Source organism: Macaca mulatta, chromosome 7 (assembly GCF_049350105.2).
Source record: "Macaca mulatta isolate MMU2019108-1 chromosome 7, T2T-MMU8v2.0, whole genome shotgun sequence".
NCBI lineage: Eukaryota > Metazoa > Chordata > Mammalia > Primates > Cercopithecidae > Macaca > Macaca mulatta.
In genome coordinates this window covers 17,469,005-17,481,675 of record NC_133412.1, presented here as the reverse complement: position 1 = coordinate 17,481,675, position 12,671 = coordinate 17,469,005, and the positions used below count along the sequence as shown (strand labels likewise).

The following is a 12,671-nucleotide window of genomic DNA, read 5'->3' as shown; positions in this document are numbered from 1 at the left end:
TGGTGTTTCAAGAAAAGTTATAATTCTGAATGTGCTACCAGCATAAGATCCAATCTTTGATATCTGTCACTACATAAATATAGTTTAACAGTGATTTCACTACTTTGAGAGCTTTCTGAATGGTTCTGGTGTTCTTGTGCATGGGATAGCCAGTAAAGATCAGGTTATTCAGAGTGCTGAATGAGATCACTTAAGAAATAACATAAATAAAAGGACTATATGGTTAGATTAATAGATCTAAAAGTTAAATAAACCTTTTTTTTGGTAACCCTTAAATTGCCAAACTAAAATAATTTTATACCTTTAAATAAAAATACCAGATGTTTTCCAGAAACAATTTTTTCCTTAGCTAGACTGTAGGAGTCACATAAAATAACTCACTGGAGAAATCCTTCTGCAAAGCAAAAGAAAGTAGTGTGAAGAATTAATCTGTTACTCCTCTTGACCAGAACCACAAAGAAAAAGCAATAGTTTAATATGTACCAAGTCAGCCATATACAAAGTTCAGATTATTGCTGATCATTCTAGTGCTGATCATTTGAATTTGATAGTTGTCTATACCAGTGCTTCTCAAATAATCTGTGGCAAAGGGGCCAGTTTTATTGTGTGTATGTGTGTGTTCCATTATGGACTGATATAAAATACAATAAAAACAGAAGTTACTCGAAGAATGATGATGTGTTTGGATGTCCCGGCAACATCAAATTGTTACCAAAGTTTCTAAAGCTCACTTTCAATTTTTGTACTTATCTCACACAGTATGCAAACCCTTCTTTCAGTAGCACTGATCTAGATTATGCTTTTTATGATACTGGCTTGTTTTCCCTATTGATTTGTAAGAATTCTTGATAAATGTGTCCTGAGTTATTAGTAGTTTATGTGGAGGTAGGTATGGTGGCTTATACCTGTAGTCTTAGCACTTTGGGAGGCTGAAGTGGGAGGATCGTTTGAGGCCAGGAGTGGGAGGCTGCAGTGAGCTATGATCCTGCCTCTGCACTATAGCCTGGATGATAGACTGACACCCCATATGTTAAGAAAAACAAAAAAACAAAAAAACAAAAAACTAATAAATAAACAGTTTAGCTGTTTAAATTTAGCAACTGTTTCTTCTAAGTTGTTCCTTGTCTTTTTTTTTTTTAAGAGGTAGGATAATAATCTGTGGCAAAGGGGCCAGTTTTATTGTGTGTATGTGTGTGTTCCATTATGGACAGGGTCAACTGTATTGGAAGTTTAAAATAGTCCTCCTCAAGACTTATTTTAGTAAGAAATTTATTTCTTACTTTATTTTAGTAAGAAATCTTATCACTTTTAATGTCGAGAGGTTTTAGAAAGAAATCTTATCAGTTTTAATGTCAATATTTCATCATATTGCAGTGGTTGTAAATAATTCCAAATATTTATTTTTTTTTCTATTTTAGAATAAAAGCAGTAATATTAATGTCTAAGAAACCGTGGTCATTTTTTAAATGAAAAATATGCTTTTCCTACATGTCAAGTGAGACAGTACAAAGTAGTGCTGGGATTACAGGCATGAGCCACCATGCCCAGCTGAGGCAGACATTTTTGGCTGTAGCAATACACTAGGTGAAAAAAGTCCAAAGACCAATAAAAAACTAAAATATCACTTCTTTATGTTGATGACTTTCATAAAGGGGTAAAAGGGATACCAGAATCACAGAGGGAAGTTTTCCCCCAAACAACCACACTGCTGCCAAATGTTAGTTCCTGCACCTTCCCATCCAGTACAGTTGAATGGCCCAATTATGTTTTTCTGCTTTGGTTTTTGTTTTTTTGAGACAGGATCTTGCTCTGTCACCTGGGCTGGTGTACAGTGGTGCAATCTCAGCTCATTGTAGTCTGGACTTCCCGGGCTCAAGTGACCCTCCCACCTCAGCCTCCTGAGGAGCTGGGACTACAGGTGCTGTGCCACCACACCTGGCTAATTTTTGTACTTATTGTAGAGATGGGGTTTCACCATGTTGCCCTGACTAGTCTTGAACTCCTGGACTCAAGCAATCAGCCCACCTCAGCCTCCCAAAATGTTGGGACCAGTGACATGAACCACTACACCCAGTTATGTTTAGAATAAATAAGTAAGTAATCTGGGCTAGGGGTGTTGGCTTATGCCTACACCCAGCACTTTGGGAGGCCCAGCACTTTGGGAGGTCAAATAATTCCAGCACTTTGGGAGGAGGCCAAGGTGGGAGGATGGCTTGAGCTCATGAGTTCGAGACCAGCCTGGGCAACGGAGAGAGACGTCATCTCTACTAAAAATTGAAAAATTAGCTGGATGCAATGGCATAGCACCTGTAGTCCCAGCTACTCAGGAGGCTGAGGTGAGAGGATTGCTTGAGCCCAGGAGGTTTAGTCTGCAGTGAGCCATGATGGAGCCACTGCACTCCAGCCTGGGTGACAGAGTGAGACCCTGTTTCAAAAATTAAAATAAATTAATAATCCATACTCATTGAGAGATCTACAGACTTTGCAATCAATCTTAAAAGGGCGAAAATACCTTATTATACTATATTTAAGTCCACCTTTAAGTAGAACCAATTTAAGAAGTATTGCATATTTATTAAATGTTTCCAATCTACTAAATGGTTCAAAATGGCTCAGGTTTTACTTTCTCTTAGTTTAAAACTCAGATGACACTTGAGAAAGACTTACTAATTTAAGCCAGAGATTGAGAAATCGAGGATCACTATAATATCGTTTTTCTCCTTGTAGTGCTTCTACAGCTCTTTCTAATAATGTTGACATATTACTCTCCTTCCCACCTTGAGGATAGTTCTGCTCTGTCCAGCTGATATACCTAAATGGGAAGAAAAAGATAAGAACACATTTTAAACTGAACAGATACTTTTGTTCCTGCTCCAAGACCCATTCTGGATTTAAGCAGAAGTAAAGCATGTTTCTTTTGAGGTCCTCAATGACATACCCTAAGCCTGTATCCCTCAAACTTCTCCAAAGTATCTCTAATACATGCTTCTGGGAAAAACTGAGGATAGGGATACAAGGGTGTAGTTCAAAGGCATACATCATAAACTCGAAATTTTCTGAATCTTAAACACCTCAGGAAAATATATTTTGATTATTCTGGATCTCTGTGCTGCCAGGACACCACTCTCTACTCTGACACACACTCCATATACCCCAATTTGAGAAACATGGCCATAAAGACTTATCTGTTAATGTTTCTATTGTCCTTGTGAAATAAAAAGACCCACCTATCCCAAACATCCAGAGGGTCATGTCCAGTGTAAAATCGAATTTCAGATTCAAATGCCCTGAAATTTAAACAGAAAAAGTTAGCATATGCAATAGTGACAACAGCCAATGAACAAGTATCACTTCCATTTTTATTCATGTAATAAGTAGGTCATATTGATCTAAATTATTGCACTAGAGTTTATGGGTTTGTTAAATAATAGAAAAAGGCCAGCCATGGTGGCGAATGCCCGTAATCCCAACACTTTGGGAGGCCAAGGGGAGGTGGATCACCTGAGGTCAGGAGTTTGAGACCAGCCTGGGCAACATGGTGAAACCCCGTCTCTACTAAAAATACAAAAATTAGCTGGGCGTGGTGCCAAGCACCTGTAATCCCAGATATTTGGGAAGCTGAGGTGGGAGGAGCGCTTCAACCCAGAAGTAGAGGTTACAGTGAGCAGAGATCGCAGCACGGCACTTCAGCCTGAGCAACAGAGCGAGATTATGTCTCAAAAAAAAAAAAAAAAAAAAAAAAAAGAATAGAAATAAGATTCTACTTAACATAAGAAGAGAGAGAAAATATATAGAAATTAGAGAAATAAATTTCAAGACAACATACAGAAAAGTAGTATTAATATCACACAGCAGTTAAAAACTCTGGAACAAGACAACCTAGATTCAAATTCAGCTCCACCAATCACAAGCTGAGTAACATGGACAAGCTACTTAAAACTCTGTTTTCAGTTTCTTTATTTGTAAAAGGGGATAATAATAGTACTTTTTTATTAGGTTGACCAGTCTTAAATGTAAAGGGTTTACACACATGAACAAATATATAAATAAGAATTTTAAAGTTCAAAAAAAAAATTCCATGGGTAACATTAGTCAGAGAAGAATAATACCATAGATAATTTGGAGAATACCTCAAAGAAAGGGTAACATATGACTATAAAATGCTGGCAAAGGCAGGGAGGGCTAAGACCAAGTTAAGACTGACCAGTTAGAATAGAGGGGAAGAATTAGGTAATAAGCCATAATTTGGATAAATGATTAATAAAAATTGGATAAGAAGTTATGTTTGATCTAAAAATAATAAATTAGTTCCTGTCACATGGGAATCTATACTCTAATAAGAAAAACAAAGTACACAAATGAAAAATGAACTAGTAATACAAAGCGGTATACGAAATTATAGTTACCAAGAATGGATAGTAAAGGCTTTAAGAAGTCAAAAGGAGGTATCACAGAAGTAGCCTCAGAAGGTGAGACTCTGAAGGAACCACGGAATTTGAAAGAAAAACAGTTTTTTCAAGACAGAGGGAAACTAATATTGAATAAAATTACGAAGGTGGAAGAGTTCATCCAAAGGAAGGTGAGTGGACCCTAAGCTATAACATAAAGTCAGTACCGAGAACAAACGGAGACCCCTGGAGAAGTAAGAAGCATATGCTTTAAATGTAAATTTAAAGACTTTGGATTCCATCTACTCCAGCCACTATTGGAGGGCATCTTAAATATAAGATTTCAAAAAGATTAATCAAGAACTTTATAAGGATAGCCAGGCATAAGAAGAAGGGACCACAATTATGAGGCTAATATGGCAATTAAAGTGTGAAATAATGAGATTATCTGCAGAAATGGTGAAAAAATAAAATCTAAGATGTTACTGATAAAAATCAGCAATCTTATCAATTGATCTGTAGATTCAAACCAACGTAATCAAAATCCCAGTAGGTTCTTTTCTTTTTTCTCTCTTTTTTTTTTTTTTGAGACAGAATTTCGCTCTTGTTGCCCAGGCTGGAGTGCAACGGCGCGATCTCGGCTCACCACAACCTCTGCCTCCTGGGTTCAAGCGATTCTCCTGTCTCAGCCTCCCAAGTAGCTGGGATTACAGGCATGTGCCACCATGCCCGGCTAATTTTGTATTTCTAGTAGAGATAGGGTTTCTCCATGTTGGTCAGGCTGGTCTCAAACTCCTCACCTCAGGTGATCCGCCCGCCTCGGCTTCCTAAAGTGCTGGGATTACAGGCGTGAGCCACCACGCCCAGCCTTTTTTTCCTCCTTTTCAGTATGCTCTTTTCTAGAAATTGCCAAGATGATTTCAAAAGTTGTTTGCAAAGGCAAAGGACCAAGAATAACTAAAGCAATTCTGAAAAACAACAAAAGCTGTAGAACTCACTCTGCTGGACTTGCTATGTAAAACTAATCAAGACAGTGTATTATTGGTGAAAGGATAAACAATTTGATCAATAGAACAGCATATAGAGTCCAGAAATAACTCACACATATGTGGTCAAATGATTTTTGAAAAGGGCCCCAATGCAATTCAATGAGGAAAGGAAAAAAAATCTAACAAATGGCGGCAGAACAACTAGAAAGATAACCCATATGGGGGGAAAAAAACTTTTTTACTCCAACCCCACACCATATATAAGGATAAATTTAAGATTAAGATAAATCATACACCTAAACGTAAAAGCTAAAACAATGCTTGGCCGGGCGCAGTGACTCACGCCTGTAATCCTAGCACTCTGGGAGGCCGAGGCCAGTGGATCACCTGAGGTCAGAAGTTCCAGACCAGCCTGGCCATGGTGAAACCCTGTCTCTATTAAAAATACAAAAAATTAGCCAGGCATGGTGGTGTGCGCCTGTAATCCCAGCTACTTGGGAGGCTGAGGCAGGAGAATCGCTTGAACCCGGGAGGCGGAGGTTGCAGTGAGCTGAGAGAATGCCATTATGCTCCAGCCTGGGCAACAAGAGCAAAACATCATCTCAAAAAAAAGCTGAAATAATGAAACTAGTAAAAGAGAACATAAGAGAGTATTTTTGTGACTTTGGGGTAGGCAAAAGTCTCCTGAAGAGGACACAAAAAGTACTAACCATAAAAGAAAAACACTAATTAATTGAACTTCATCAAAATTTAAAACTTAGCAGTTAAAAAAAAAACCCAGAAAATAAACAGCCATGGGTGAGGGAAAAAAATATTTGCAACACATATTTGATAAAAGACTAATACGGAGACTACAGAGACTAAAGAACCCCTACTGGGGAGCATAGATTCAGGGAATCTTGAACTATGTTCCTGAAACTTGTATCAGGGAAAACTTGAATCTATGCTCCTGAGAAAAGTAAATAAAGAACCCCTGCAACACAATTTGAAAACTGGGCAAAATATCTAAACAGATACACCACAAAAGAAGATATACAAAAGGCCAAAAAGCATGTGAAAAAACGTTCACCATTATTAGTCACCAGGGAAATGCAAAGTAATGAGACACAACTCCACAAAACTAGAATGGCTAAAATGAAAAAGATTGACAACGCCAAATACTGGAGTGGATTTGGCACAAATGAACTCTCACGAGTTGCTGGTAGGAATGTAAAATCTTACAACCACTTTGGTAAACCAGTTTCTTCAACAGTTAAACTTACATCTATTCTATGGTTCAACAATTCCATTCCAAGGGAAATGAAAATTATGTCTACTGCCAGGCGCGGTGGCTCACGCTTGTAATCCCAGCACTTTTGGGAGGCTGAGGCGGGCGGATCACAAGGTCAGGAGATGGAGACCACCCTGGCTAACACGGTGAAATCCCGTTTCTACTAAAAAATAGAATAAATTAGCCGGGCATGGTAGCAGGCACCTGTAGTCCTAGCTACCAGGGAGGCTGAGGCAGGAGACTGGCATGAACCCAGGAGGTGGAGCTTCCAGTGAGCCAAGATTATGCCACTGCACTCCAGCCTGGGCAACAGTTTGAGACTCCATCTCTGAAAAAAAAAAAAAAAAAAAAAAAAGAAAATTATGTATACAAAAAGCCTTGTACAAGAATGTCCATAGCAACATTATTCATAAAGCACAAAACTGGAAGAATCTAAATATTCATCAACTGGTGAATAAATAAATGAAATCCTATTCAGCAATAAAAACAGTAATCTACTGATGCATGTAACATGAAAAAATATGATGAATGAGGCTGGGTGTGGTGGCTCACACCTGTAATCCTAGCACTTTGGGATGCCAAGGTGGGTGGATTGCTTGAGCTCAGGAGTTCAAGACCAGCACAGCCAACATGGCAAGGCTCCATCTCTACTAAAAATACAAAAATTACCCGGGCGTGGTGGTGCATGCCTGTAATCCCAGCTATTTGGGAGGCTGAGGTGGGAGAATCACTTGAACCCGGGAGGCAGAGGTTGCAGTGAGCTGAGATCAGGCCACTGTACTCCAACCTGGGTGATAGAGGGAGACCCTGTCATATTTAAAAAAAAAAAAAAAAAATCCAAAGAGATTAATAAGAATAGTCATTACATTATAATCCCAAATTATGATAATTTGCCTGTAATGGCAGTATTTCTTTTTGTCAGAGATTGAAGGTAGAAACTGATATTTTGATTTACCTTTTTTTTTTTAAAAAGCATATTTATCAAAACATGTATTAAAGGAGAACAAGATCCACAGGTCCATTTGAATAACGTAAGAGTATTTTTCAGCTTTTATTTATCCAGAGTTTGTTAAATCATTATTGAGAACTTTCTAGTATAAATTCAATTGTTCTGAGGTTTACATGTCTTTGGAGACCACTATTTTTTTTGTCATACTCTCAAAAATAACTTCCTAACATAATACTTTTGGGAAGCATTGCAATGTAATACTTGCTTTACTATGTTTATCACTGTCCCCTGTATAAATTGCATTTCTATTGATAAAGAGTTTGGCTGCACCACAATGAAATGAAATCCTATAGCCTTTGTTCTTAATTATACTTGAGGATATCTTCAGATGGCTGTCATGTGATATGAAGGCAGATAGAGAACAGATTTTCATACTACCAATTTTTGAAGAGTACTCATTATGCCATCCCTCACGGATCCACACCCACGTTATCTACAACATTTGGGATGAATGATGACAGGTTGAGACTCAGCCATTCTACACACCGTTTCTGCTGCTGAAGAGTATTGTTACAGGCAGATTCTTGTGCCAATGCTCCCTGAAGTGTGGACATGATCCGCCCTTGCCTTAAAGGTTGTACATTTTCTTTACTCAGTTCCCATTCATCTCCCTCCAGGGACATGGCTTCACTGTGAAGAAGGAAACAAATGTAAATCTCATACCAACATTGACTATTATAGCACTAGATTATTGTAAATGTCTTCCGATAGGTGATTATTCACGGTCTTGGGTTGAATATAGTGGACTGACACAGTATTATTATTATTATTATTATACGCCTAAGCTTCTTTGTTAGCTGTTTTTCAAGTTTATGGCTACAGTATTGCCCAATGGAAGACAACTTGGCAAGGATACTGTAGACAGCACTATAAGAATAGGGCATTGCCATGTGTGGTGGCTCACACCTGTAATCCCACCACTTTGTGAGGCCAAAGTGGGAGGATTTCTTGAGCCAGGAGTTTGATACCAGCCTGGGCAACATAGCGAGACCCCACCTCTTTCTTTAAAGAAAAGAAAAATGAATAGGGCTTAATGCAGAAAGAAAAGAAGAGAACAAAAGTGTTATAAATTTGGCAAAGTAGACAAAAAGGCAATAAGTAATTCTATGCCTACCACTGAATGCATCATCTAGTTTAATTTAAAATTAGTGCCGGACATGGTAGCTCATGCTTATAATCCTATCACTTTGGGAGGCTGAGGCAGGAGGAGTGCTTGAGCCCAGGAGTTCAAGACCACCCTGGGCAACACAGGAAGACCCCCATCTCTACAAAAAGTGAAAAATTAGCCAGGCGTGATGGTACATGCCTGTGGTCATGGCTACTTAGAAGACTGAGGTGGGAGCATTGCTTGGGTTCAGGAGGCCGAAGCTGCAGTGAGCCATGATCACACCACTGCACTGCAGCCTGGGCAACAGAGCAAGACCCTGTCTCAAAAAGAAAAAATTAAAATTAGCAACGTGTGGGTGTGACTAATGTCCCATGTTTCAATGATGACTCAAAACTGAAGTCTGTACATATAGGTAGCCAAAAGCAGAAGCAAACACACACAGTTTACTAGTCACATCCCCTGTATCCCCACACCCAATTCTATCAAGCCTACTGAGAGAATCCCCAAAACGTTTTGGAGGTAATTGCCATTATGCATTCTGCACTTCAGAGGTTTGCAATTGTTAGATAGAAGACTACTTCTAAGAGACATCATCTCTGGACTTAAAAAGAGAGACACATTGGAACTAATCTTTGAAATAGAGTGAAAGTTATATGGGACTTCAGTCTAGATGAGCGCTGAAAACTTAAAGTTAACTGTGATGAATAATTCGAGTTGTAATCAGTTACATCTTTTTAACTACAATAAGTTCTCACTTAACATTGGAGACAGCTTCTTGGAAACTATGACTTTAATCAAAATGATATGTAACAAAACCAATTTTACCACAGGCTGATCGACATAAACAAGAGTTATGTTCCTATGGCATATTTCTGGTCACAAAAACATCACCAAACTTCTAAATAAAGACTCGAAACACTTTTAATATTAAACATTGAAATAAATGTGAGCTATCCATACACTTAAGAACAATTAATGAAAACAAAAAATAATCATTTACCCAATTTTTCGTGAATCCGTGAGTGACTGCAGTCATAGTGCTGGTGGGTTAACTCAAGGAATAAACATTTGAGAGTGAAAATTTCAAGAAGTACCTCCTACCACCACAAAGTTCAAAAACAAACAGTAACATTATAGCGGGCATGCTGGGCACTTTCATAAGGCATTGTTTATTGTCATGCATTTGTATGATTATCATACACACTTTCTATAAACTTTTTAAATAGAGACACGTCTTACTATGTTGCCCAGGCTGGTCTTGAACTGCTGAGCTCAAGCAATCCTGTTGCCTCAGCCTCCTGAAGTGCTGGGATTATAGGTGTGAGCCACTGCGCCCAGCCTTTACAGATTTTTATTTTACAATAATTTGTATTCATTCCTTCATTCATTTTCCAACTCACTTATTCTAGTTCAGGGTCGAGGGTGGCCAGAGCCCATCTCAGCAACTCAGTGAGGAACCAACCCTAGACAGGATACCATTCCATCACAGGGAGCACTCACATTCACACTCATTCAGACTGGGATCATTTAGACACGCCTATTAACAGGTACATCTTTGGGATGTAGAAGGAAACTGGAGTACCTAAGGAAACCGATGCAGACATGTGGAAAACATGCAAACTTCACATACACAGCAGCCCCGCAATGAATTTTTTTTTTTCTCATCAACATAATAACAAAACGACATTATACCAGGACCTGCTCTATATTGTGTGAACCCTGTAAAGGTAAAGGCTATGCCATTTATTTTTGTATGCCCACGATCTAATACAAAATATAACACTATTATGCCCTGAATGTTTGTTGAATTCATCTGAACTTTCTTCTCTTGCTCTTAAAAATAGTGATTACATTATCTCAGTTAAATATCCCAAATTGAGCTAAGACTGCCCCCACTTCCTCCCAGACCTGCTCCTCCCACAGTCTTCCTTTTTCTCAAATAAATGGCAATCCCATTCTTCAGTTGCCCAAGCCAAAAATCTTAGTGCCAACTTTGATGCCCTTCTCATACCCCTCAGTCAGTCAGCAAATCCTACTGGTTCTACCCTCAAAATATATACAGAAATCAGCCACTTCTCATCATCTCCACTGTTTTCCACCTGGCTCAACTCACTTTTGAGCTGAATTATTTCAGGCTGAATTATTTCAACAACCTCTTAACTAGTGTCCCTTGCTTACATCCTTTGCTGCCTTTAGTGTATTCAACACTACAGCCAAAGTGACCCCACTTAAACCCAAGTTAGATTATGTCCTTCCTTTGCTCAAAACCTTCCAGTGACTTTTGATTACAACTAGAGTAAAAGCTAAGTCCTTACAATGTCTGCATCTTCACCATTTTTATGTAATATCCTTTTACTCTTCTAGTTAACTCTGCTCCAGTGACAATGGCCTTGGACATGCCAGATGCAACTTCCTTCCCCAGCTCTCACCCTCAGCCTTTGTACTTCCCTCAGATATAGAACCGCTAGCTTTTGAGATTCCTTCACATCTTGACCAAAATGACATCTCAGTGAGGCTCCAGTGTTCAAGCTAAAATTGCACCAGTCTCCACTCCCAATATTCCCTACCCACACTTGCTTTATTTTTTTAAATACTGACCACCATCTCCACCTAACAGTTTCCTTATTGTCTGACTCCCCCACCTTCATCCAACCCAGAATTTAAGCTTCATGAGGGTTGAGATTTGGGTGTCTGTATATTTGCTGCATTCAGAGCTTAGCCAAAAAAATACTCGTTACGTGAATGAAAGAGCCCATGACATAGCACTTATCTAGGTATTGTGGGCACCATGGTGAACACACATACACATTTCCAACCTAGAACTGCAATATAGTTTTTTTTTTAATACAAGGAAAAGCCGCAAACATGCAGAGAAAGGCTTTTTAGATCTCTACGCTATTGGCATAATTTAGATGTCTATGATATTGGCTAAAGGCTTTTTAGATCTCTGTGCTATTGGCATAGCACCTGCCTTTTGTTGATGGCTTATTTGGAAGCAGTTACTTAACAAATACTTTGAATTCCCCCAGAACCACGTAAGGCAGCATTAACATCAGCGTTTTCCATACATACGATTTGCCCAAGGTCAAACAACTAGCAGGTGGCTGAGCTGAGTTACAAACAAGACCACATTACAACTTCCAAAGTCTTTGTTCCGCTGGGGTCCCGCAGCCTTCTTCGCTTTGAAGCTGGATGAGGCAGGATTCGCACGTGCCCTCAGTCCACTGCCTTTTCCCCTCCACCTCTGGCATTCGACTCCAAAAGGAAGGAGGCTCCGGCGGGGCCTGTTCTGACAGTGCCGATCTCCCCCTCGACTACTCCGAGCGGAACCTTCTATCACCTACCAGGCACCTTCGGGTCCTCTCAGGCCCAGCCCCCAGCAGCTCTTCTCCCGTATCTACCTCAGAGCACCCCCTTCCTTCTTCACCGCCGCCATCCTGCATTCCTGGCTCAGGTCCTCGTCCTGCTGCAGGTCTTTCCTCCGGGCCGCAGGCCGCCTGGGCTTTCTTCCGCAACCTGCCCTCGGAGCTACAGAAACGACCACGGCACGCACTCGACTCCCTTACAAATCAGCCACCTCAAGCCCGCACCCCTAGCCGCCAAGTTTCAAATTTAACGGTCCCGCGCGGTCGACGTGGCCACGCCCCTTCGCTCCTCCGTGCTCTAGCCTCTCGCCCAAGGCATTCTGGGGCTTGTAGTTTATACCGGTGTAGTCTGCGAAGTCGCGGTGCATAATGGGAATTGTAGTTTCCCGGAGTCAATGGCCGCGGAAGTACAATAGGCTTAGGCGAAACATATTCTCTGCAGGTGCTGTCTTGAGTCGTGGCTGGAAGGCGAGTCTATGAGCTGAGCGAGGAACACTTAAAGCACCAGAATTTCTTTGCTGTTTTGAGTGCTGGGAGATGTC

At 40.0% G+C, this 12,671-nt stretch overlaps 1 protein-coding gene across 11 annotated transcripts in view; it reads right to left on the bottom strand.

The window, feature by feature from the left end:
• The window catches only part of BUB1B (BUB1 mitotic checkpoint serine/threonine kinase B), a 62,224-nt gene extending 49,773 nt beyond the window's left edge, over positions 1-12,451 (bottom strand). For 4 of the 11 annotated variants that reach the window (XM_028850732.2, XM_028850733.2, XM_028850734.2 and 1 more), the window contains exons 1-4: positions 12,166-12,451; positions 8,143-8,286; positions 3,228-3,287; positions 2,668-2,812 (exon numbers count right to left, since the gene is read on the bottom strand). In XM_028850732.2, coding sequence (XP_028706565.2) covers positions 2,668-2,812; positions 3,228-3,287; positions 8,143-8,286; positions 12,166-12,200 — 384 coding nt within the window. In that variant the 5' untranslated portion in view covers positions 12,201-12,451. Of the gene's footprint in view, positions 1-2,667; positions 2,813-3,227; positions 3,288-8,142; positions 8,287-11,836 lie in introns of all 11 variants that reach the window. The other 7 variants (XM_028850736.2, XM_077939090.1, XM_077939091.1 and 4 more) reach the window with 2 other exon arrangements.
• Between the last annotated feature and the right edge of the window lie 220 nt (positions 12,452-12,671).